This window comes from Stegodyphus dumicola, chromosome 6 (assembly GCF_044657685.1).
Source record: "Stegodyphus dumicola isolate Sdum_Otavi_A_Nest chromosome 6, ASM4465768v1".
In the NCBI taxonomy this organism is placed as follows: Eukaryota; Metazoa; Arthropoda; class Arachnida; order Araneae; family Eresidae; genus Stegodyphus; species Stegodyphus dumicola.
The window spans coordinates 203,676,856-203,700,605 of NC_140773.1; the positions used below are offsets into that span (position 1 = coordinate 203,676,856).

The following is a 23,750-nucleotide window of genomic DNA, read 5'->3' on the forward strand; positions in this document are numbered from 1 at the left end:
TAATGCCTCTAACTAAACACATGTATTATAAATTATAATTGATAGCCATGGCTTTTAAAGTAACCATCTTCAGGAAGGGCTGACACTGTATTCCTTAAAATTTCCCAGATTTTTTGCAAGAGTAACAATTTTAACTAACATATTTATTATAATTTTTATTAACATATAAAAGTGCTTTATAAATGTATTCAAAACTTATAAATTCATAATTAGAAAAAGTGATTTTTTTTTTTTTTTTTTTTTTGTTGTTTTACATGATAGAATATCTAAAACAAGACAGCATTTGCACTTGGGAGGAATTTCATTGTTTCTGGAGAGATGCATTTGGCACTTTTAGTTTATGAATATAAAAAACGACTTTTTTCAAGTATTGGTACTTATCAGCACTTTATAATTTTTGTTGTTCAATTTATAAAACACATTAAAAATAATCTAAATCAAAACAAATATATATATGTATTTTTCGAGTTTTGGAATAGGGAGATGATCTAGCGATTGTAAAAGAGCACCTGGAGCAATTTAGGTTGAAAACCACTTTTTTTAAATAAATGACTTAGAAAGAATCAGAAGGCAAAAAATTTAAATCATATTCTTTATTTACTATGCAGCATTTAAATACATAAATTAATATCAGTAATATTTCTAATATAAATGCAATAGATGCATGGATAATGTGCTCAATTTTTAACACTTTCATAAAGTATGTATTTAATAAGGAGTATTTGGTATTTCAGTTATGTCAGGGTTGCCACTCAAACAGGAGAATGAAATTCCCTGATTTTTCCAGGTATGTTTCGAGAAAATTCCAGTCTATCCGCGTAATGTACGTTGGCTGTGCTAAGAGGTAAATTAATTATGGTATTACTTGTACTGTGTAGCAAATTCACTTAATTATTCAATAAATCCCAGAGGACATTTATTCTTGGTACACTTTGTTTGATAATTTTGTTTACTTTTCCACTTAAGAAACTTAATAAAATTTAAGATATATACATTGGATAACAATTGTACGTTTTATTTAATTATTACTCATGATCATCACCAGTTCAACATGAGGCTAATCCTGTTCTTATAAATCACAACGCAATGCTAAAAGTTAGGTTAGACTTTAGGTAAATTTAATTTGTGTGAGGCACACAAATATAATGTTCAAAATGTTAACACTTGAAAACACAAATATAATTATAATAGGAGTTGTTTTCTCCACTGAAGATTGAGATTAGAATCTTTCCAATCTGGAATAAAATAAGGCTTTTTTTGCAGACATTCTGCAGCTAAATGAAAGAAAGAAATCTATTTAATGTTATTTTTTTACTAAATTAAGGTATTTTATATTTATTTCGCAGCATACATGAGGAAAAAATATGTGCATTAAATTTCGTGATGTCATCATACTGCTAGAATTAATTTCAGGATTATGCCGGAGAAAATTTCCTGAAATTTGGAAATATTATTTACTAATGATAAATAAATTTAGAGGGAAGAAGCAACATTAAATGATATGAATAACATAAAAATAAAGAAAAATTGAATTAGAATAATCAACGATATTTTAGCGAATATAGTTATATTACATGATTAGCCTAGATAACTGATTACTATTTTTTTATTTTACTGCAAAATGACAAGGTATTTATTAAAAAGAAAAGAAAAAAAAAAAAAATATTTTGCGGTAAAATCCTAGTATACGGTACGGCCTTCGCACGATTTTGAAAATTGTCCCTAAGAACAAAATGACTCGTTTACTGCTCATCATCATGTCGCCAAATCCCGCTGTACCATACATGGAGATTATTCTAACAAAAGAACGTCTATGTAAAGAAGAAAAGGTTCCATACACGTAAATGCTATTACGCGGTTAGAAAGCGGAGGGAAAATTTGCCAAGGGATTTGGCGACGGAACCTGGCGGCCGGAATTTCCCTCTCCGCGATGTGTACAGGAAATTGAGAAACACGTGTTAAGAAGAAACGTTTTTTCTTGGATTTTTCGCAATAATTTTAAAAACGGATTTTCGTAGTTTCCCCTTCCTCAAAATAACTAATACCTGAATTAATTTACTTGCGCCAAAAGATATTTTCTTTTCCTTTAGAGTTTAAAGAAATTTTAAACGATGTTCATTTTATAAATTCGTGATAACGTGACCTTCGAACTTCGACACCGGTTTCGAGCTTTGGCGACAGATATATCGCGCATGCACAGCTGTTTCCTATGATGGAACGGAGCCACGTCTGTTGCAGAGAGGTTTTCTTTCTTTACAATACATATTTTTTTATTCTAACCTTCATGGTACCGTATACTAGGATTAAACCCATTTTGTTTTATACGAGAACAGGTACTTTCTTTAGTTCATGCACTGCACATGCGATTCTCGAGGTTACTGGAAACCAAAAGTTGCGGGAAACTTGATTTGCCTTTCTAAAAGACAATCAAATTGGAGCTGCGAAAATTGGCTCTATGCCAGCTGCCCGAATGACACTCACGTGATACACAATTCGCCAAAAAAGTGATCTCTTCCGACGTCGGCGCAAAACTCGCCTTTTTTGGCGGGATCGTTGTATGAAATTCCCTGACTTTTCCAGATTTTGACTAAAACACTTAAATTCCCTAAATTTTTTGGTCAATTTCCGAATTCCCTGACTTTTTCCGGTTTTCCAGGTAGCGTGGCAACCCTGGTTATGTTTTCTGACTAAATCTCCGATATCATAAAGAACATAAAAGTATTCAACAGGAAAGAAATTTTAAGATTTAAAAACAATATAAAATGTCCTAAGAAAAACACGCAGAAAGCTATACATTTTAAAACTTAGAATAACTGATTGATATACATATTTGAAACTGAAGAAAATAAAAGTTGTTTATTTGATAAAAGTTATTTTTGTTCAAGTTGCTTGGCTACTTCATTAAAGTAATAAAAATTAAAGTATTAATGTGAATCATAAGTTTTTTTTTAATTATGCAAATTCAACCTTTAATCTTGATTTTAAAAGTTCTATATATTTAAAGAAATAGCACACTGATCACTTTCTTCACCTAAGATCAATCCTCAAAATGCACTTTTTATTTTATTTTATTTTGAATCAGTGCTATGAATTTGCAGAATTTTTTTAACTTAATATGTTTCTCTTACATTTGTTAAAAGAAAATGAGAACAAAGAATTTGTATAAAAATTATCATATATACTACGAATATTAATTCAGATATTAAATTCTGATTTATGAGTGATACAATTGAATGCCATATTATTGCATTCTAAATTTTACCTGAAATAAATTCTATGTTAAAAGAATATACAAAATATTGTAATAACTTAAATTTTATGAAAAAGGTTGCAGGCACATTCAGTTGTAGACATATATCTCCACAAAGGCAGTTACATTCCTAAGTTGAAAAAAAATGCAATTGTTGATGCTAATGTTCCCTGAAATCCATTACAGATATGTTACATGTATATAAATATTGCACAAAATAACTGAATTTGGCATGAAAAAAAATTTTTGATTCTGCAGTGATATAAGCTCAATTCTAAAATTGATTAATTAAAATATTTATAAAATACGGAAACATGAGTATGATTTGATTAAAAAAAAGTTAATATGAAGGACTAAGAATCAAGTTTCAAACCATGCACACTGCTGTGATATTTATGAAGATTTACTTGGTACTTTCTAACTATTCACACCTCTAGTTTGAACATTTGGTAAAACAGCTTATTTTTCAGTGTATACATGATCATAACTCACACATATTTGAGTATACATAGATTGCATATTTATAACTTAACTGTCATTTGTTTTTTTATTCTGGGCAGGAGATTCATAATGAATCTTAATGGGGATTTTGAAATTACTATCTGGAGAAAGCAAGCCTGGGATTTCTTCAGAAATATGAAGAGAACAGTAACTATGAGTCATAAAAATAGCCAAAGAAATGTTTTGTACTTTAGTGACTTCTCATTGGTATGCAGATAGTCAAAAAGTCAGTTTATTTTTACAAGAAAAAGGTGTATCTGAACATAAACATTATACATTTTAATTTTCTACGCATTTTAGGGAGATTAAACTAAAAGAATATTATTAGAGATACCAAATATTTTGAAGTTAACTACTTGAACTGACAATTCAGTTATCACAGTTTTTCAGAAACAAAAGCTTCAAAAACACATAAAATAAATTTATATTAAAATAGTCATAGATTCCAAAACATTTTAAAACTACTAAACAGTAAAACAAGCAAGATAACTGCAATCAAGTTTGTATATCATTAAAAATTATCTTTGTATCAAAAGCACCGTGCTACAAAATCTGTTTGTAAACCAATAATTCATTGGCTGTTGATCATCACAACAGAAATATCTGGAAACAATGTTTCAGTTTACATACTCATTTACAATAACTTGAAATTTGAAGAAAATAAATAAGAAGTGGTTTAAATTCACTTGTATACAACATGTGGGTTAATTTTGTAATTTAAGTATCTTGTCAGTTCAAAGCAATGAAACTGGACTATCTTAAAGAACTAATTATCTAGACCTGAAACGTTACAAATTTAATTTTAGAAAAATATTCAAACTTAACAAGCTTGATTAAAAATCTCACTCAACCAAATATAATTTGAGTCCACAGAGAAAGTGAAACGACAAAATTTTTAATATAAAATATAGGTTAGTAATCAAGAAGGATGATTTTCTCCCCTAGCCAAACTTAAATGGATTTTGTGAAAAATATTAAATAACATAATTATCATACAAAAATTATACATTAAGGTACAAAACACTAATTATGATTATTGAAGAATATATTAATAAATAATAAAGCATTTCATGCAAGTAATTAAAAATACTTTAACAATAGGCTTGGCTGCAGTATTTTTAGTACCTCAAGCTCAGTGCAAAGGATGCCTCCTAAAAATTACAAGTAAAATGTATCTTTATTTGAACTCAGCTAGTGCCTTAGGTAGTTGCCTATGCTTGAAGCCAGTCTTATCCAACAGTATAATAAAAGCTACAAAAATATGTTTACAGTATATTACTTCTAATGTGATTATTCAATGTTACATTTGAATTTCGGTATTTGTGTATTATACATCATTCATGAAACTCTCATCAAGCAATTATAATAACACTTAACAAAATCTGTGCTTTCATTTAATGTAACCGTTCACTGATTCTGTATAAGTCACCTCTTGTTTTTTCATCAACAAGGATATAAATTAGCAGCTATTGCTGTATTTTGAAATACGGTTAAAATGTGTGACCTGCCTTCTACAGAACAGCAAGCAGTGGATTATTTTCAAAGCTATGGCATTCCTATCATAAAAAATTTTTTATTAATGGATACAATATGATCGGTTTAATGCAACCAACAAAATAGCAATAGACTTCAGCAATTACTTGCAGGAAGTCTGTACTCATAGCATAGGCAGAGCTTCTAGTAAAATCCTGGTGTCTTGTAAAATAGCAGAAATTAACAAAAGTCTTTTTATGAAGTGCAAAAGCAAAATGAGTAAAATACTGATTATTAAATAGACAGGTGTCAACTACTTTAGAATTCCAGAGGAATGATTGATACAACTATGATGGAATCACCACCAACTTCTGCAGTCAATGGGATAATATGTAAATATCTAAATTTCCGTATATAAAATTTATTCATATCAAATGAGAGCACACTAAGCAGCATCAACTGCATCTCCCAGCAACAAATTCTGTCATAATAATTCAGTCTATAACAAATAAAAATTTCATCACCAAAAATAATTTTCCTCTGTATGTTATGTACATATATATATATATATATAATATGTGTATGCATAAAAGAAATGACAGGTTTTACAAACACACGTTTTTCTTTCTTAAATTTCACACGTGTATAACAAAATATATATTTGATTAAGGCACTATTGCAATAGTTAACATTGCACCAGGAATCAAAATCCAATACATTTATGTAACAAATTTAACATGAGATAAAATTAGATAAAAATAACAAGAAGTTAAATTCTTATATATTAATTCCAAGAAATAGTCTCATGAAGAATGTTAAATATAATTTATATAATGCTAATTTCTCAATGTGGTTAAAAATTAATATTCATGTTTTCACTTATAAAAATATTTATATATAAATACAGTGTTAATTTTAACTACTGAAAATATTTTGCATTTACCTAGGCATAATAACAAGAAATATAATGCTAACAGTGGCTAACTCTCTGTTTTACATACAAAGCATAAATATACAAGATTTTCATTTGGCGACATTTTAGAAATATGTAAACTGATATGTTTAGTATAATTCAAAATAAAATGCTCATGGAAATACTGAACATTATACTTAGAACAATGGTAAACTGAAACTAGTAAAGTAATCCAATAAATTTACTGCTACTTTCTATTGTATCTCAACTGTAAAAAATCAAAAATCCATACAACCCAGACTTAAAAAAGTGTGTACAGTTATGCAGATTTCAGGTCATAAAAGAAAGAGGCATTTAAATTAACAAAAGAATGAATAAATGTATTTAAAAAGAGAACCTCATGACATTTTTGCAATTAATTTTTTACATTTTTATATAAATATATTTATTAAATATACTTTAATTTATATAAAAAGAAAATAAGAAGTAACTTTTTACATTTTTCAAACATCCATTTATAGTTATTTACTTAAATATATCAGGATGCTTTAGTTTAAGTCCCTTTCTCTTTAAATTATGCAGCCAATCTACATGATGAATAGTTTATGGTACCCAACCCAGATAGTGGTTAGTGACTCTGACTGCTGTACCAAAAGGTCTGCATTCAAATCCTGTATAGAGCATGGATTTTTGTAAATGTATAGTGTGTTTGTGGCATGGGAGCACTTTAAATATGCGGTGAGCCAAAAGTCCTCTAGAGAGGCTCGTGGTAGAGCAAAAAGGGTGAGAGACCTTCGGACCTGTCATCTACAGAAGTGCTCTCTCTCAAAATTGGCAGTGGAACTGAGCTAAAGTCATGCTATCACCTATACCAGGGATGGGCAAACTTTTTCGGTCGCGAGCCAAAAATCAAAAACAGAAAGTTTGGCGGGCCAAGATAAATTTTTCTCAAATTTAAAAAATATACAAGTATTAAAATTTAAATATGTTAATGAGATGAATAAAATTACAATTTCATTTTTAAAAGTTTCTTATATTGAGTTTCGAAGTGAGATGACCTGATTCTAAGGAATGAGGTTAAATGCTCATCTGGTCAGTCTACTTCTGAAATAATTCTTTCGGTACTTTTCCATTTTGCCGGCGCAGACGATAAAGTCATCAATAATGGTACAGCTGGTGCCAAACGGAATATCCTCGCTGGTAACCTTTTACGCCTCATTTTCAAAACAAGTAGCAGCAGTTTCTTATCAGATTGATTGTTTCCTTCAATACTGGCATACAATTACATAAGTTTTACCAGATAGTTCAATTTTATGCCCTAAGGCCATTCGCGGTAAATAAGTCAATTAGGATGCAACCACACAGCTCACCTGAAGGTGAAAATATAGAAAAGGTAAAGTGAAGGGTTAAATTCATCACTTCGAATCAGAATGCACTAGTGAAGTAAAGCACTGCGGTTTTACTTAATTTCTGAGCAAGCTATTCGTATGAATTAAAATAATTCTTGCATTTAAACTTGCATTCTAAATTAAGATTTAACTTGAAATTAATGTAGATAATTACTGAGAGAATTAGATTTTTGTAGTGTAGTTTACGTGATGATGAGATCACTTGGGGTCATGTGATATGAATCAGTGAATCAGGATGTTGTACCATGAAAGCACAGTAAATTCTTAAATTAATGTCTTTTTACAAATTTATTGACTTTTTTACAAAATTTGAAACATTAAAATGTTTATACCTTCAAAATAAAAAATTCTTAGAACTAATATTTGTTAACATTTTTTTACGTGTATACTGTGCGTTGTCGCCAATAAAGTCTGATTAGCGAGATTTGCGCCGGCGAAACGGAAAAGTACCATTCTTTCTAAGGTTCATAGTTGAACAAGTGTACACATATATAAGATGAAGTAAACATAGCACTGATTTTCTGGGCATGAGATATTAAATTTGGGAAACTTACTTTCGATAATGGTTTTTAAAATTCTAACATTGGCATATTTAGAAAAAAGTGCTTGAGATGATTGTCAGATTGCAACTCATTTAATTCAAGCTGCAAATCTGATCTCACTGCTTCACAATTTACGTTGAAAGGCATGGTAATATTATTCAATTTTTTTTAATGGCACTGAAATCTTGAAATCTTTGTTCGAATTTAAAATGCAGTTTTTCCATGCCATCTTCATAATTCTTAAGCTTCTCTTCATTTACTGAGGGTATTGAATTTAACCTCGGGAAATAAGACAAGTCGTTCTTAGCAAGCTCATTCATAACCATCAAACAGATTAAGTTAAGATTAAGTTTTTTCTAAGAGGTCTAATTCACCTATATTGGATTCCCATATGTCTGCTCCCCGAGAAAGAGATAACGCTTGTTGGCGCCAATCCACAACTGTAATTAACAAAGAACTTCTGCTTTTAACACTTTACCAACTGAAAGCTGTCTGTGCTTGTTATTTCCATCAATTAATGTTTTTAGAACAAAAATAGAGAAAGTAAAAAAAAAATCAGCCCTTTGAAAAAAAAAGGAAGAAAAATATAATATTTAAACAAAGTAGAAAAGGACATACATATTTCTTTTAATTTGCCTCGGACCAGCAAATTAAAATTCGATCCATAGGCCGGATAGAGCTTTCCGGTGGGCCGTAGTTTCCCCATCCCTGACCTATACAGTGCTTAAAGCTCTTGCCAACAACAGGCAAATACCACACCGACTCCTTGCCACACCGAACTAGTGCTGACCTTTGTCAGACAAATGAGGTAGATGACAACAATAAATACAGTCAAAAGTCGTTAATCCGGACTCATCGGGACTTTGGCGATTCCAGATTATCGATTTTTCCGGATTATAGATCATCGGTTTAAATCTGGCGAGATGGCATGCAGAAATTACAAAATTAAAAATATGAAACCGAAATTTATGAAATAAAGAACAATTATGATCTAAAGGGTATCAAAATTTACAAAAAGAAAAAGCTTAATATTTATTTGTTTACTTTATTAAACATTTCTTTCAATGCGTGCATAGTCGAAATTAGAAAATTGCAACCAGAAAACTACTTGATGTGTATTCATGATATTTATAATGACGAGGAATTTGATTTAAATCATATCAAAGGCAGAGTACATTGAGATGAAATACTACATTTAGTAAGGAATTATAAGCCAAATAAAATAAAAACATCTGCCCTGAAGATAATAATAGTGCTGACAGATCAACTTCCAATTCATTGCGTGCCGCAGCATTCCCCCCCCCCCGGCCGCAGAGCAGCGTGAAATTGATAAACAAATTTTGGATTTCAAAACATACTTTCACTTTGTAGATCCTTTACATATTAGTAAATATATACCGTAAATTCTATTTGATATAATCGAAAGTTCAAGCTTACTTTTATAAAATTGCTCTAACAGTCTGCAAAAAATAATAAACCGGTTCCAATTCGAAGATTAAGGAACAATGCAATCTGCAACATTAACTGAATTAGATAATTTTAGCTTAGCTTATACCATCCGTTATACATTAAACACGCACACGTAAACGTATTATGCGATGCGCACACACATATTCGCAGCCATAAAGGTCTTGCGCGGACGCTCAACACGATGCATGCGCAGAAAGTTTGTAGCCTTGAGGTCTGGATTATAGGTGTCCGAATTAAAGACTTTTGACTGTAGTTTATTGTTCTAAATTTGCTTATTCACTAATAAAAAAAATCAGGAGTTTATTCAGAATTTGACATTCTGATACACTAAGAAAATATTACTTTTAGTTCTAATTGTAACAAAAATTTTGGTATTTTTATAATAACGAGACTGCAGTCATCACTAAATAGAAATCTTGGTGCAAAATGTAATCTGAAATAGTAATGGCAACCCTAATAATTCTATAATTCCTTACCCAGAAAAAATATAACTACAGACTCTTCATTATTTGGCAGTTACCAAATTATATATAATCAAATTCAGTTCCTTCTACAAAATTTCGTTAGAAAAAAGATATTTGTGTTCAAAAATAAATTTCTTTGTTTTGTTTTTTCAATGTTACTATTATAAATCAGCTGCCAATGGAATGAACTGAATAAAAATAAGGATTCTACTTTGTCATCAAAATATAAATTAGAGATGTAGGTGGTGTAGGTGTATTTAATTATGGCAAAGCACACTAGGGCTATCTGCCTAAGAGGAGGGATGCCTTCCGTGGAGGACTTTCTAAGGGAAACTGGCTCGTATACACGTTACACATGGGGAAAACCACGAAAACACCCATGCAGCCAGCCCGTTCGCGGGATTCGAACCTCGGACCGAACTACCAGTGTTCAGCGACTTTACCGCTCGGCCGCTGGTGGGCATAAATTAGAGAAATTATACAAAAATTAATAAATACATATTTTTGCTGATAAATACTCCATTTTTATAAATTAAGAGTTCTTTAAATTATTTCTAATAACTAAAACTTTTATGGGAAATACTTTATAGAACATATCATTCAATAGATGTGTTTTCAGGATAACTTTCTCACAAGTATAGTTATTTGACAACAAGGAAAAATCTTTAAACGTATTACAAATTTTACAGCACATTATTTATTTTTGTTGAAAGTATCTTGTAGATAAAAGGCAAGTTTTGTAGTTATTATTACATTTTCTTAAATATAAGTAAAAGACCAGAAGAAAGTTGAATGTCAACAAAGTGAATAATACAATTGCCATCTTCTAGGAAGTTAAAATGATAAACTTGCTTTAAAATAAAAATAATTTTTTCTAGAGATAAAAACTTTTCCTTATTAAAATTACTCATTACAAAAAATATTTTTTTTTTTTTTTTTAATGTGTCACCTATTTAAACTAAGACTGAAAATTCAAATTTTAAAACACAAATTGATTAAGTATCAGTTAAAATATAACACAATTTTAAAACATTTACTGTTCAATTAATGTAAGATAAATCCCATACTCAAGGAATTAATTCTCAAGCAGACTGATGATACCTTCTTCTTAAAGCAGCAACCATGCTTAGAAACCCAAACTGGCAAGCTTAACTACCCCATCTGCAACACACAAATTTACACGGTGGCCACTTTAAAAAGAAAATATCATAATGATAAACATTATACTTTAGAAATAATAAACATAACTCTGATGTAATGATATTAATTCTGTGGAAACATCTCATCAAAACGTTCACCGATGAACATTTCGGTGCTCATACAGTTTGTCTTTACGATAAAATCTTTTAGTACAAAATTCACATTTGAAATGTTTTTCGCCTGTGTGTAAATGACGATGCCTTTGAAGTGTTGCTTTCTGAGTGAATTTTTTTCCACATACATCACATGCAAACGGCTTTTCCCCAGTATGTACTCTCAAATGTGTAAGTAAGCTGCTTTTAGAACTGCACCATCTGCCACAAATTTGGCATACTAAATGCTTCTCTCCAATTTCTGCATTAGGTTCACTAGCATTGTTGCACAGAATATTATGTTTGGCAGTTATCTTCAAAGTAATTGGCCTGTGCATATTCTGCACAGTTCCCTGATTTGTAATACCTAACAATTGTGTTAGTACCTCATCTGTAAAAGAAAAAGCATATAATTATTATATTTTCCTTCTACAAATGACAATGAGAAAACAAATCAAGCTTTACATTATACTCACATAATGACAAAAAAAAAAAAAATGGTATTGGACTGGCTCAAGTTAATTAAATTTTAATATATATTCATAAACATGTTTATACCAAAGTAAAAAATGTACAGCAATAAATATTCAATATAATACTTAATTATATACATCATCAGTTTTAAAAGAAAAATCTTACCATTCACATATACACATACAAATTCAAAAACCTTAAACTATAACATTGCATAATCATAACCAATATAATTATATACAAACACACTGTGAAAAACAAAAATAAAACAGTTTTTTAATAACTTATAAAATTTTAAGTAAAATAAGATCAGAATTAAATCAATTACTTTTTTCCACTCATACCAGAAAAAATAACACACTTATCTTAATATTAATTTTTATAACAGTTCAGTTGAGGTACATAAAATGAGAACCAAGTAATCCTATTCGTATAACTTTTATCCAGTTTTAAAAAGTATTTATGAATATATTATTTTTAGCAGACTAAAACATTAGATCTACTCAGAAAAATCTTAAAAAGAGAGAAAAAGAGTAATAAAAATGATACAACATAGAAGTTTTTGGTCATTCATTGTAAATATTAAAAAGTAGACATTAATCACAATAATTTCATCTATACTTTTCTGGAAAGGAATTCACATACAGAGGGAGAAATTCTGCTACTATTAAAAAAGATACCATATCTCCTCATTATATTACGAGATCCATTATTATTTAAAGACTTTCGTATATACAAATTTTGTATATATATACATAACTGTTCTAATAGTTAAACAATACTAAATGTACAACTACAATGTTCTAATAAAAAAATTACATAAAGACAAAAATTGTATAGACTTATAAACAAGTTACTGACACAACTGCAAAATTATGTGAAAAAGGTACGTAATTTTAAAAACCTTGCATGATGATGGTTCAATGTTCCATTCAAAAATCATCTTCATTCATGATTTCATAATACATAATATTATAAAACACACTGTCATTAAATAAAAACAGTAATTCACAATTACGTCACATAATAACTGTTTTAAAGACACACTTGATTGAAATGAAAAATAATTATGCTTGAAAATCTAAAAAAAGCATCATATGAGAATCAGAAATAAAGTCAGAGCTACATATTTCTAAACAATATAAAAAAGAATATGAAATGAATAATAAAAATAAAAATTAGAAATCAGTAAAATTTATAAAATTAAGCATTTTTCAAGCTAATGAAAAGTATACTAATGACACTGACTTAACTTCTTGCAACATTCAACTAAAGCTATCAACTAAAAATATAATTTCACTTAGCCAAAATATATTAAAGCTGAATTAAATAAATAAATAAAAGATTCGAAAACGTTATAAATCAATCAAATATATAAATTTTGTTAATAAAATACGAAGAGCCCTCAAAAATGCTCACAGAACATAAGAGCTGTCTAAGTACTATTAAACGAAATTAATTTTATTTAATTTCGGCATAAAAATCGGAGCTAAATTACAATTTTTATTGTTAATATGTATATATAAACTGATTCAATCCGTTCTTCACATTTTTGTTAACACACTAATATATCTAGGTTTACCCAATAATCAGCAATTGCTACACCAACGTAAGCACGTCGGTGTGCTTTAAATTATCACGAATAAATAAATAAGAAAAAAAAAAAAGAAAACCCAGCCCCTAGGATTTTGCCATCTTGATATAAGTAATGTTGCCACTTTTGTCTAATTAAACAGTTCCTCAAGTTCCTTCATTCCTCAAGTTTTACTTTCAACTTATATATTTTTTGTAGATCATTGAAAATCATTAGAAGTCACTAAAGAAAAAAATATGGTACGAAGTTAACACTAGGAGCAGCGGTGCGCGAGAACAGAATTCACGAAGAACTAAAAGTTGTTCGACTGCGTGCTTATTATTATCATTTAACCAAAAATTTCGTGCCAAAATTGAGAACTTTATACAATACGGAATTGAATATTATAACTATGATTACAGGAGAACCGCCCATAATAAAAGGCCTATTGCAATACTGAACCGTGGTATAATTTATAGGGTCCTAGGTCCGGACACCGTCGAGATGGAAGAACGGGTCGTTTTTTGCGATCGACAAAGAGCGAGTCCTGTGTCATCGTCTCGGTCATTACAGAGATCGATGGCTCGAAAAATTTTCTTTCAGCTGTGTAGCTGCCATTTAACTTTCTGATTGTCGTTTTAAAGCTAAATTGAGGATGCTGGAGGCCATGCATACTTTTTGGGGAGTGTACTTAAATGCATGCATTAATTTCTCAAGATCAATGAATTCTTTATCGCAGCAGCAATAACGACTCAACTAAAGGTAAGGAATAATTCGCATGTTTTCCTATTTGTAATATATTGGCTTCTGGAAATTGATCTATTAGATAAAAAATTCCTTAATTTAATTTTCTGAAAATAATCTGTTTGGTGTTTTCCTGTTTCACATATAAAGTAGGAGAGTATATTTTTAATTTTAAAGTGTAATTTTTAAACTAATATTAATGTACTTTATTTCATATTTTGACGAGTAATTTATAAATTTTGAAATTTTCTGCTTTAAATTAAAATGTATTTCTCTCTACTTTTATTTTAATCTGTAGTGTATAAAAATATAATACATTTAACAAAAATATTAAATATAAATGTATACATTTAACAAATGTACTAAAGAATATGCAGTATGTTCAAATTATGCACATCCTAAATTCAACGTTCATATGAAATTGCTTACCAATATGAATGTCAATACACAGTATTTTCGTCGACTGATGGCGGCCACTTGACTTTTACTTCTAAGAACATATAGTGAATTTGAGTTTCAGAAAGCAGCTCCTCCTTTTACTCTGTATCACGTGAAGAACATTAGTAAAACAAAAAGACGAAAGTAAAAGTCAGGAAAAAAGTAAAATTTTATAATTTAAATAACTCATTGTCATCATATGATCATAATCTAAATGCACAGCAATTGACAACAAATTAATAAAAAAATTAGTCAACTTCTAATTGCTTTCTTTTGTACAGTTGCCTCCTTTTAAATCATTTAATACCATAAAGCTATTTGATGAAAAAAAGCAATTGGTATGGCCACATCAACATGTACATTTATAATGATGTTATAGAAAAAGTCACATGAGATAAATATTTAAAAACTTCAATATTCCTAAACAAATTAACTTTTTAAAATTTTATCTGGTATATAAGATAAAATAAAGAACATATTTAGGTAATTTTGAATTTGCATAATTTTATGAAATTAACAGTTACATTGTAAAAGGGAACTTTTTAAAAATGCCTCAATAAAGCATTTCTTTTGAAGAGGTGAGCTTTTAGTACTGATCTAATTAATATATTTATAAGATTTTAAACTGAGAAAGACAACAATAACAGATTACAATACATTGCAAGATTGACTGATAAATGTAAAATTTTTACATATCATAATTATGTGTGTAATTAAAACAGAAGTTACTCAATTAACTTACATGCAAATTAATATTTTCTTTAACATGTTTTGGATAAACTTAATTTTAATAAATAAATATGTATATATTTGTGTATTATCTGAAGATATGAATGCGATATTTGTGACATTAAACATTCATCTTCAAGGAAAATAACAAAAAGTCAACTTCGTAACTATTGGAAAAGGTAAGTTTTCTACAATTTCCTGGTCTATAAACGATTTTAAAATTTAGTGCACTCATTCAAATAATCTAAATGTATGATGTTTTCTTTTGCGCTACAGTCGTTTACTGAATTTGGTAATTAACTATATTGTACTTTAGATAGAAATTAACGTAGATATTCCCCGTATTTTACGGTACAAAAACTTATATATTTGATAATAATTGACTTAAATCTTCCCTATGTTTTCTTTGCATATGCAAATGACTTTGGTAAAAATTTAGTCCGATGTCTTCTCCTCTTTACTGTGTATAAGTGCACATTTTTGGTAAAAAATTTGCATAAATCTCCAATTACCTATTTACGGCATTTTTCGTAAAATGTGCTTATTTTAATCTCATATTTTTTATATAAATCTATATTTTTGCATATTATGATTAAAAGATAAAATGTTAATTTGATATCAGATTTTTACATATCCACCTTTAGGTATGTACAGCAATATGGAATATATATCACTGGAAAATTTAAATGCAAAAAAATTAATTTCTATTCAAAAATTACGTAACACTTAAAGGCTCAAAATCACTTTTAATATTTCATTTCAAAGTGACTACAAAATATGCAATAAATTTTGTAAACCTGAGTTCTATGTTTTAAATCAATTAATGCTATCTGTTCGCGCCTGCGCATCTGTAATGTAATCCACGCATGCGCATCTGTAATGTGATGATCACACGAGTTTGAGAATCGCCATCGACGGTGTAAGAGGGCTGGTCACAGCTATGAGTTAATTGTAATTAATTATGAGAATTAATAAAGAATCGAACCAGCGAATTTATTTAGTGTGTGTTATTTGGGATGAGACCCCCACATATCTGGTCGTAGTCGACTGGAGCGTGAGTTTTGTGCGTGAATAAATAGTGTTTCGTTTTTGAGCTTATTCTTTTCAACCAATATCGCTGATTTTGGATAAGGATATTTATCAGAAGTGAATCACTTTATCAGAGTGATTCCTCTTTAGTTAATTCTGTACTTTCTGTGCTTGTTCTGTTATAAATAACAATGTTATTTAAGGGTGCTAAAAAAGAAGATTTAAGGCTTATTGCCTTATAAATAAATCTAAAAACTTGAGAGATCAAAGAATGAGTTAGAGTTGGCTAAGCTTAAAGCAGAAACTAAACTTGATGGTGTAAGCGAAACCGAAACAAAATCAGAGTCACTAGATCAATTAATAAAAAGTATCAGAACCTTAACTGTAAAAATTCCTATACGGCCTGAGAGTTGGGGATTTTTCTTTTCGTCATTAGAACGAGCGTTTATTACAAAAAATGTTTCGGAGGACTATAAAGCAGAAATTCTGTTAAATCTGTTAGGAGACAAAGCTTCGGATATAATAACCTATTTAAATGACAAGGATATCGAGAATTATGAAAAAGTAAAAGAGGTAGTTCTGAAGGAGTTTCAGCCAACACCATAGTCGTGTTTAGAAAACTTTAGAAAAACTGTTAAACAACCACATGAAACTCATGTGCAGTTTGCTTCACGCTTAGTAACTGCCTGTGATTATTATTTAAAATTAAGGAAGGTAACTGACTTCGAGACCCTCAAACAACTAATAGTTTCAGATAGGTTATACCAGTCTTTATATACGGGAACAGCTTCTCACATTGCAGTGAGGCAAGGTGATTCATGGTTTTCACCTAGTGAGTTAGGTAAAGAAATAGATTTATATTTCACGTCAAGAGGAAAACCTCTTACTGAGAATTCTCATGTTAATCGTAAGTATAATAGCTCAAAAAGTGTAGCTAAAGTGTTTTTATCAGATGTTAAAACAGAGAACTGTATTTTATGCCACGAGAATCACGGATTGACAAAATGCCCATCGTATTTAAAATTACCGGTACAAGAAAGAGTACAGGTTGTGAAATCTAGTAAATTATGTTTTAACTGTCTACATATGCATTCAGTATCAAATTGCCCATTGAAATTTTCTTTTTTTGCCAAAAACGGCACCACAAAACTATTCTCTTTCCGAAAGCAAATAATATCGTAAAGGAGAAATGTTCTTCATCGGAACAAAATAAAAACAAAACAAATGTATCTGACTACAACGTCCCCAAACGAGATGACTCATCGACCTTGAATGTTAATGCGCAGGAGTTCGTTCAAAAGGCATTTATTAGCAATTATTCGAATAAACAGAGTACAGTTCTGCTTTCAACCGTGGTATGTTTTCTAATTCATAACGAGGGAAAAAACACAGAGTGAAGTGTCTGCTGGACGGGGGCAGTATGTCGAACATTTTGACACGGAATCTTATTGAGCATTTGCAGTTAGAGAAAGAAAAGACACAAATAATAGAGAAAGAATAGACACAATTTCGGGAATAAATAATGCTACTTTAACAATAAAGCATAAAATTAATGCTTCGATGTGCAATAAAGACGGAACTTTTATAAAGAATTTGGACTTTTTAGTAATTCCAAAAATAACTGCTGATTTAACACCTTCGCACAAAATTAAAATTTCAGTGCAAGATCTTCCTAATTTAAAATTAGAAAATGAAGGATTTAATGTTCCAGAAAGGGTAGATATGTTGTTGGGAGCGGGAGTTTTTTATGAACTTTTGAAACCGAGTCAAATTCGAATGAATAATCCTGATCTTATTTTTCAAGATACAATTTTTGCTTTTATCGTGTCTGGAAGTATTCCAACAAAGACTGAGAACAGGGTTCATTGTGGGTTGATAAAGGAAGAAGACAACTTAGATGAAACTCTTAGAAAATTTTGGGAATTAGAAAATATTGAAACTGATAAACCCAAAAACAAAGAATTTTTAATTTGTGAGAAACATTTCGTAGAAAATTATACACGAGATAAAACCGGTAGGTACGTTGTTAAAATGCCATTAAAGGAGTATCCGGACACTTTAGGAAGTTCTAAACAAATTGCAACGAGTAAATTAAATTCCTTATGGAAACGCTTAGTAAAAAATCCCGAATATTTAAAATTATATTCATATTTTTTAAAAGAATATCAACAGTTAGAACATAATGTTGAGGTGAGTGAAAGCGAGGAGGAACGAGGTTCATATTACATTCCTCATATTGGAGTATATAGGGGAGAAGAGAAAAGTAAGTCGATTCCCTTGAGGGTAGTATTTAACGCTTCTTCTTTGACAACCAAAGGAAACCCTCTAAATTCTATACAGTATAATGGAGGTATGTTACTCCATAAGTGGTGTAGTAATGCTACTGAACTGTGTCAAACAAACGACAAAACATATCCCTTTGGTAAATCAGAAGAATCTAAAGCAATGGGTATTTTATGGAAGTCAAAAGGAGATTGTTTGGGCTTCAATGTTAAAATTGAAGACAATGTAAAGGTTACGAAACGGCAAGTGTTATCCGTCATATCTCGCATCTTTGACCCATTGGGTATAGTTTCCCAAGTTATAATTGTAGCAAAAATATTTATGCAGAAATTATGGCTGTTAAAATTGAACTGGAATGATGTTCTGCCAGAAAAAGAGGCTAAAGAATAGAACAAATTCTCCACTACCTTGCAGCTAATTAACAACATTGAAGTCCATAGATGTATTTTATTACCAGATAGAATCAAGATTGAATTACATGGTTTCTGTGATGCCTCAGAGGCCGTATATGGAGCAGTTATCTACTGTAAAGCAACATCAGCAACAAACCATACATCAGTGAGGTTGGTGTGCAGTAAATCGCGTGTCTCCTCGCTAAAGAAGACTACAATCCCAAGACTTGAGCTTTGCGCAGCAGTGCTATTAGCTAAACTAATGCATCGAGTGAAATCATCGTTAAAATTGGAGCTTACTGCTATCCACCTTTGGACCGATTCTATGATTGTGCTGTCATGGATCAACAAAGAGACACATCTGCTCAAGACTTTTGTTGCAAACCGGATTTCAAAGATACAGGATCTGACTGAAATAGCACAGTGGCATCATATCGCTTCTGAAGAAAATCTAGAGTTATGTCTGCCAAAAAACTCAAAACCATCAGATCTCATATCTAGAGTTATGTCTGCCAAAAAACTGCAACTACGTCAACTGTGGTGGAACGGATCTGACTTCTTAATGAAGGATGAGTACCCTATAAGAGTTATACCTGAAGCAGTTACTGAAAAGGACAGTAATGAACTTAAAAACTTTGCTGATTCTGAACTATCTACATGTTTAAATCTGAATGTGAATAAATTTATTAATGATTTATTGAATTGCAGTAATAAGTATTTAAAATTAATTCGTATTATAAGTTTTTGTTTTAGGTTTTACAAGAATTGTAAGCAAGAACAAAAGAAGGTAGGTAATTTACAAGTGGGAGAACTGAGAGCAGCTGAAGAAACTTTAATAAAATTTGTACGGGGTGAGTATTTTATAAATGAGATAAATGATCTTAAAAAATCAGGTATTGTTCCAAGAAATAGTTCTATTAAAAGTCTTAACCCTTTCATTGACAATAATGGACTGTTGAGAGTTGGAGGTAAATTAAAAAATAGCAATTTAACTTATGAGAAAAAATTTCCTATTATTCTGCCTTCTAAACAGAAATTAACAGAGTTAATAGTTAATTATTGCATGTGGGTCCTCAATTTTTTTATATCATATAAGACAAAAATTTTGGATTGTAAGCGGTAGAAATGTTTGTAGAAAAATTGTAAAAAATTGTATAATATGTTTTAAAGCTAATCCCATTCCTCTGCAAATCATGGGTGATTTACCCAAGGAAAGAATTACAGCTAATCCTACATTCAATTGTACTGGAGTTGACCTCTGTGGCCCATTCTTAATTAAGTACAAAAACCAGAGAAAAGGTATATATCTAAATGTTTATGTGTGTATATTCATCTGTATGGTTACTAAGGACATTCATTTAGAGCTGATAACAGACCTAACATCTGAAGCATTAATAGCTACCTTGAAATGTTTCTTTGCACGAAGAGGTAAAAGTTTAACACTATTTAGTGATAACGCTACGAGTTTTGTAGGTGCAACTTCGCCACTTCACGGACTGACATTTCAGTTCTGGTTTGTATGCCCTGGCCCAAAATTCATCGATGGCGATTATTCGTGAAAAGAATTGATCGCCGTCCTGTTGCCAGCGTGCAAAGTGGTCAGAGCATATTGCATAGCACACCTTTGAACTTCCGTCAGTGCATGAGGTACCCACCGCGAAGCGATTTTGCGTAGCTGTAGCTCATTGCGCAATATCCTGTGAACGGTGCGTTTCTTGATGCCACTTGCCCTCTCTAACTCCAGTAACGTCCATCGTTTGTCTTCATCCATGAGGTGCTCGAGGACGGCACACTCACCAGTCGTCCCGAACGTTACTCATCACTAGTTTACACACGTCCTTGCTGAAACTTTCTTACCCACCGTGCTACTGTACGATATGGTAGGGCATTATTCCCAAGGGCGTCTACTAATTCACTGTAACATTCCATCGCATTTCTCCCTCGGAGAACGGCTATTTTGATTTAACCGCCCTGCTCAACACTGGTTATTCCCATCTCGCAAGACACTCACCAACTGACTGATTTCAGAGCCCTCGCTACCACATAGCCAGCTATCACAGAGCCATCTGTTGTTCTGCATACACACTATGCCTCCAGAACTTCCACATGACACATATATGTTTTATCTTTATCAGAAATCGAGTAAGAAGATGTTTCTACATCTTGACACTCGAGAATAAAATACGATCTGTGTGTGTATATGTCTTGTGATCCGTTCACATAAGTAGTAAGCGGAGGTACTCGGTAGGCGGAAGTGACGTCACAGAAAAGGGGCGTGGTCGCCGCCATCTTGAATCACGTGACAACCGGAAATGACGTAGATGGAAGGAATGACGTAGACGGAATGATATCCTCAAAAGTTTCGTTTTGATTCTGTGGCAACGATTTTATGTCTCAAAGCTTTTATTTTTTGTGGCAACGAACATATATTTTTAGGTTTTGGGGCAACGAACTCTTGAACCACGTATTTGGAATGACATCATCCATTTCTTGTTGGGGGCATGTTGTTTTACAAAATGGCGTCTGCCGTATCACACGTTTGTATGCCTCCGCTAAGGTGTATGGATACTTTTCTGTGAACCAATCAGATTCTTTGAAATATGACCTCACCGTCTCTTAACCAATCACCGTTGAGATGAAATAAAGAGTTCCTACCCGATATAAGGTTATCCCGAGCAACGTTCCGCATTTCTTTCCTGCCTGTCGCCCTGAGTGTACGTACCTGCTTTTGCTTCGAAAACCTTTCTTCACTGCTTCGAATGGATTAGGCACGAAAACAACAAAGAAGTAAGTAACGTTTGGAAAAGTTACTGTTTTTTAGATTTTTAATCTTTAAATACTTACTTTATACTTAAAATACTTTATACTTAAAATATTTTTATACTTAAATACTTTTATACTTAAAAAAGAGTTGAATTTGCAATATGTGCTTAATTTGTCTTTACTTTTTTTCAGATGGAAAACCTATTTGAGAATGAACCTATGCCTTTGAACGATAAAGTGTTGAGCCATGAAAACCGCACCCAAGATGTTCCCAATGAATCAGCTAGCTCTTGTATCAAAAGAAAAGCAGAAGAAACATCCCATTTCGAGAAAAAAGTACGTATTTGCGAAAATCTTATATATTAAAGTTGATATTGTATGTGACCCCATTTTTATGTATTATATACTAACTGTTTTAATTTTTTTTTTCAGCGCAAAGGACTCTTCACCGAAGACGCTATTCCAGAGGAGCTCACTCACATGGGAGACAATGTCTTTGTGGGACCCAGCATTTACAAGGGAAAAGTGACTGTGCACATCCGAGAGTATGCCAAATATGGTAAAGCTTACTATCCGACAAGACGAGGGGTAAATTTTGAGCCATGGTGTTTGAATGTTCTCGCAACCAACATGACAGTGGAGGAACCAGACCTGCTGACACTGAATCTGGAATTGCCCAAGAATTTTGTGGTCACGTATAAAGATTCCCACTTCACTTTGAAGCAACTCTCTTCGACAGGAGATGAAAAAAGTAGCCTCAGCATTACAACGACGCAGTGGGAAGAACTGATGTCCAACTTTAGCCGTATCAGCGATATTGTCACCAACCTCGTTTATCAAAACATGAACTTTTGTGAAGCCTACGAAAGCGTATCCGACGAACCTGTCAGAGAGGAAAATCTACCCCAATCCTTTGACATTTCTATGGGAAGAGCGCGACTTCAAATCATTCTAAAGACGTCACTTGAAGAACTTCTTAATCAACAAGACGAACTGAAATATCCCCAGCTGAAAGACTGTGAAGAACTCGTTCATAAAACAGAAACTGTGAATGCCATTGCTCTGAGATTCAATGCTGTTGACATCGCCAGGCAATTTTATGGAAACATTTGGGGTGAAGAACCCTATTTAATGTTACTGAAACCTGCTCACTACATTACCAAGGACTTTTTAAAATCTGTGTGTTTAAACCATGTACTCGATGAAGTAAGAAACACATTTTGTACTATCAATGGTGTCTTAGGTATTGAATACTATGAATATTTGTAAAATAATTAGGATGCTCAATAAATGTTATTTTATTTTACAACGATCTCATGACTGTCTCCAGGTTCAGACCTTATTTAAAAGAATTAATCTATAATGATTACTTACATAAATTTTAAAAATACCTATTGAATACAAACCTATTGATTTTTATAGAATATAAATATGGTTATTCTTAAACATATATATCATTACTTGTTCAACCTTTGAGATGTTAAGTAGCATTCATTTTCTCTCTCTTGTTTTTAGGCCTATTTTCTAAAATCTTTATATAGGTGAAACTAGGGTATTTTTTATCTGTTCTAGTTAAATATATATAAATGAATATCAGTGTACGTTTAGATCATAACAACTGTTGCAATGAACGCAGCTCTGTCTCAGACCTATCGAAATCCACAGGTCCCCGCAAGTTTCGGGGGTGTTGCTGCTTTGCATCGTGCTTTAAAAGGTCGCGTAAAAACAAAAGACATCCAGAAATGGTTGCAAACCAAGGATTCTTATACTTTGCACAAGCCTTTGAGGCACAAGTTTCCCAGGAACAGCCGGCACCCACAGGGCGTTTTATGGTGATCACATCAACTGCAAATCCCGTATCCAGTTCAATTTTGTCTTTAGACTGCAACACTTTCATCACGGCAGCCAGAATCATTTCAACTGTTAAAGTCGAAACTGCCATCAGGGACGTGCTAATCGGCTTATCCAACCCAGCTGCTTGGATACAGAATCGGATGAGGTCTGATGAGCC

The 23,750-nt window shown here is 31.5% G+C and overlaps 2 protein-coding genes across 2 annotated transcripts; one reads left to right on the forward strand and one right to left on the reverse strand.

The window, feature by feature from the left end:
- Positions 1–578: 578 nt before the first annotated feature.
- Positions 579–13,491, reverse strand: LOC146996943 (uncharacterized). The gene is made up of 2 exons (XM_085819370.1): positions 13,208–13,491; positions 579–11,705 (listed from the first exon to the last, which is right to left on the reverse strand). The coding sequence occupies exons 1-2, from the start codon at positions 13,212–13,214 to the stop codon at positions 11,317–11,319; spliced, it is 396 nt and encodes a 131-aa protein (XP_085675496.1). The 5' UTR covers positions 13,215–13,491; the 3' UTR covers positions 579–11,316.
- Positions 13,492–21,914: 8,423 nt separating this feature from the next.
- Positions 21,915–23,022, forward strand: LOC146996944 (uncharacterized). Its single transcript, XM_085817935.1, has 2 exons — positions 21,915–22,075; positions 22,172–23,022. The coding sequence occupies exons 1-2, from the start codon at positions 21,932–21,934 to the stop codon at positions 23,006–23,008; spliced, it is 981 nt and encodes a 326-aa protein (XP_085674061.1). The 5' UTR covers positions 21,915–21,931; the 3' UTR covers positions 23,009–23,022.
- Positions 23,023–23,750: the final 728 nt, after the last annotated feature.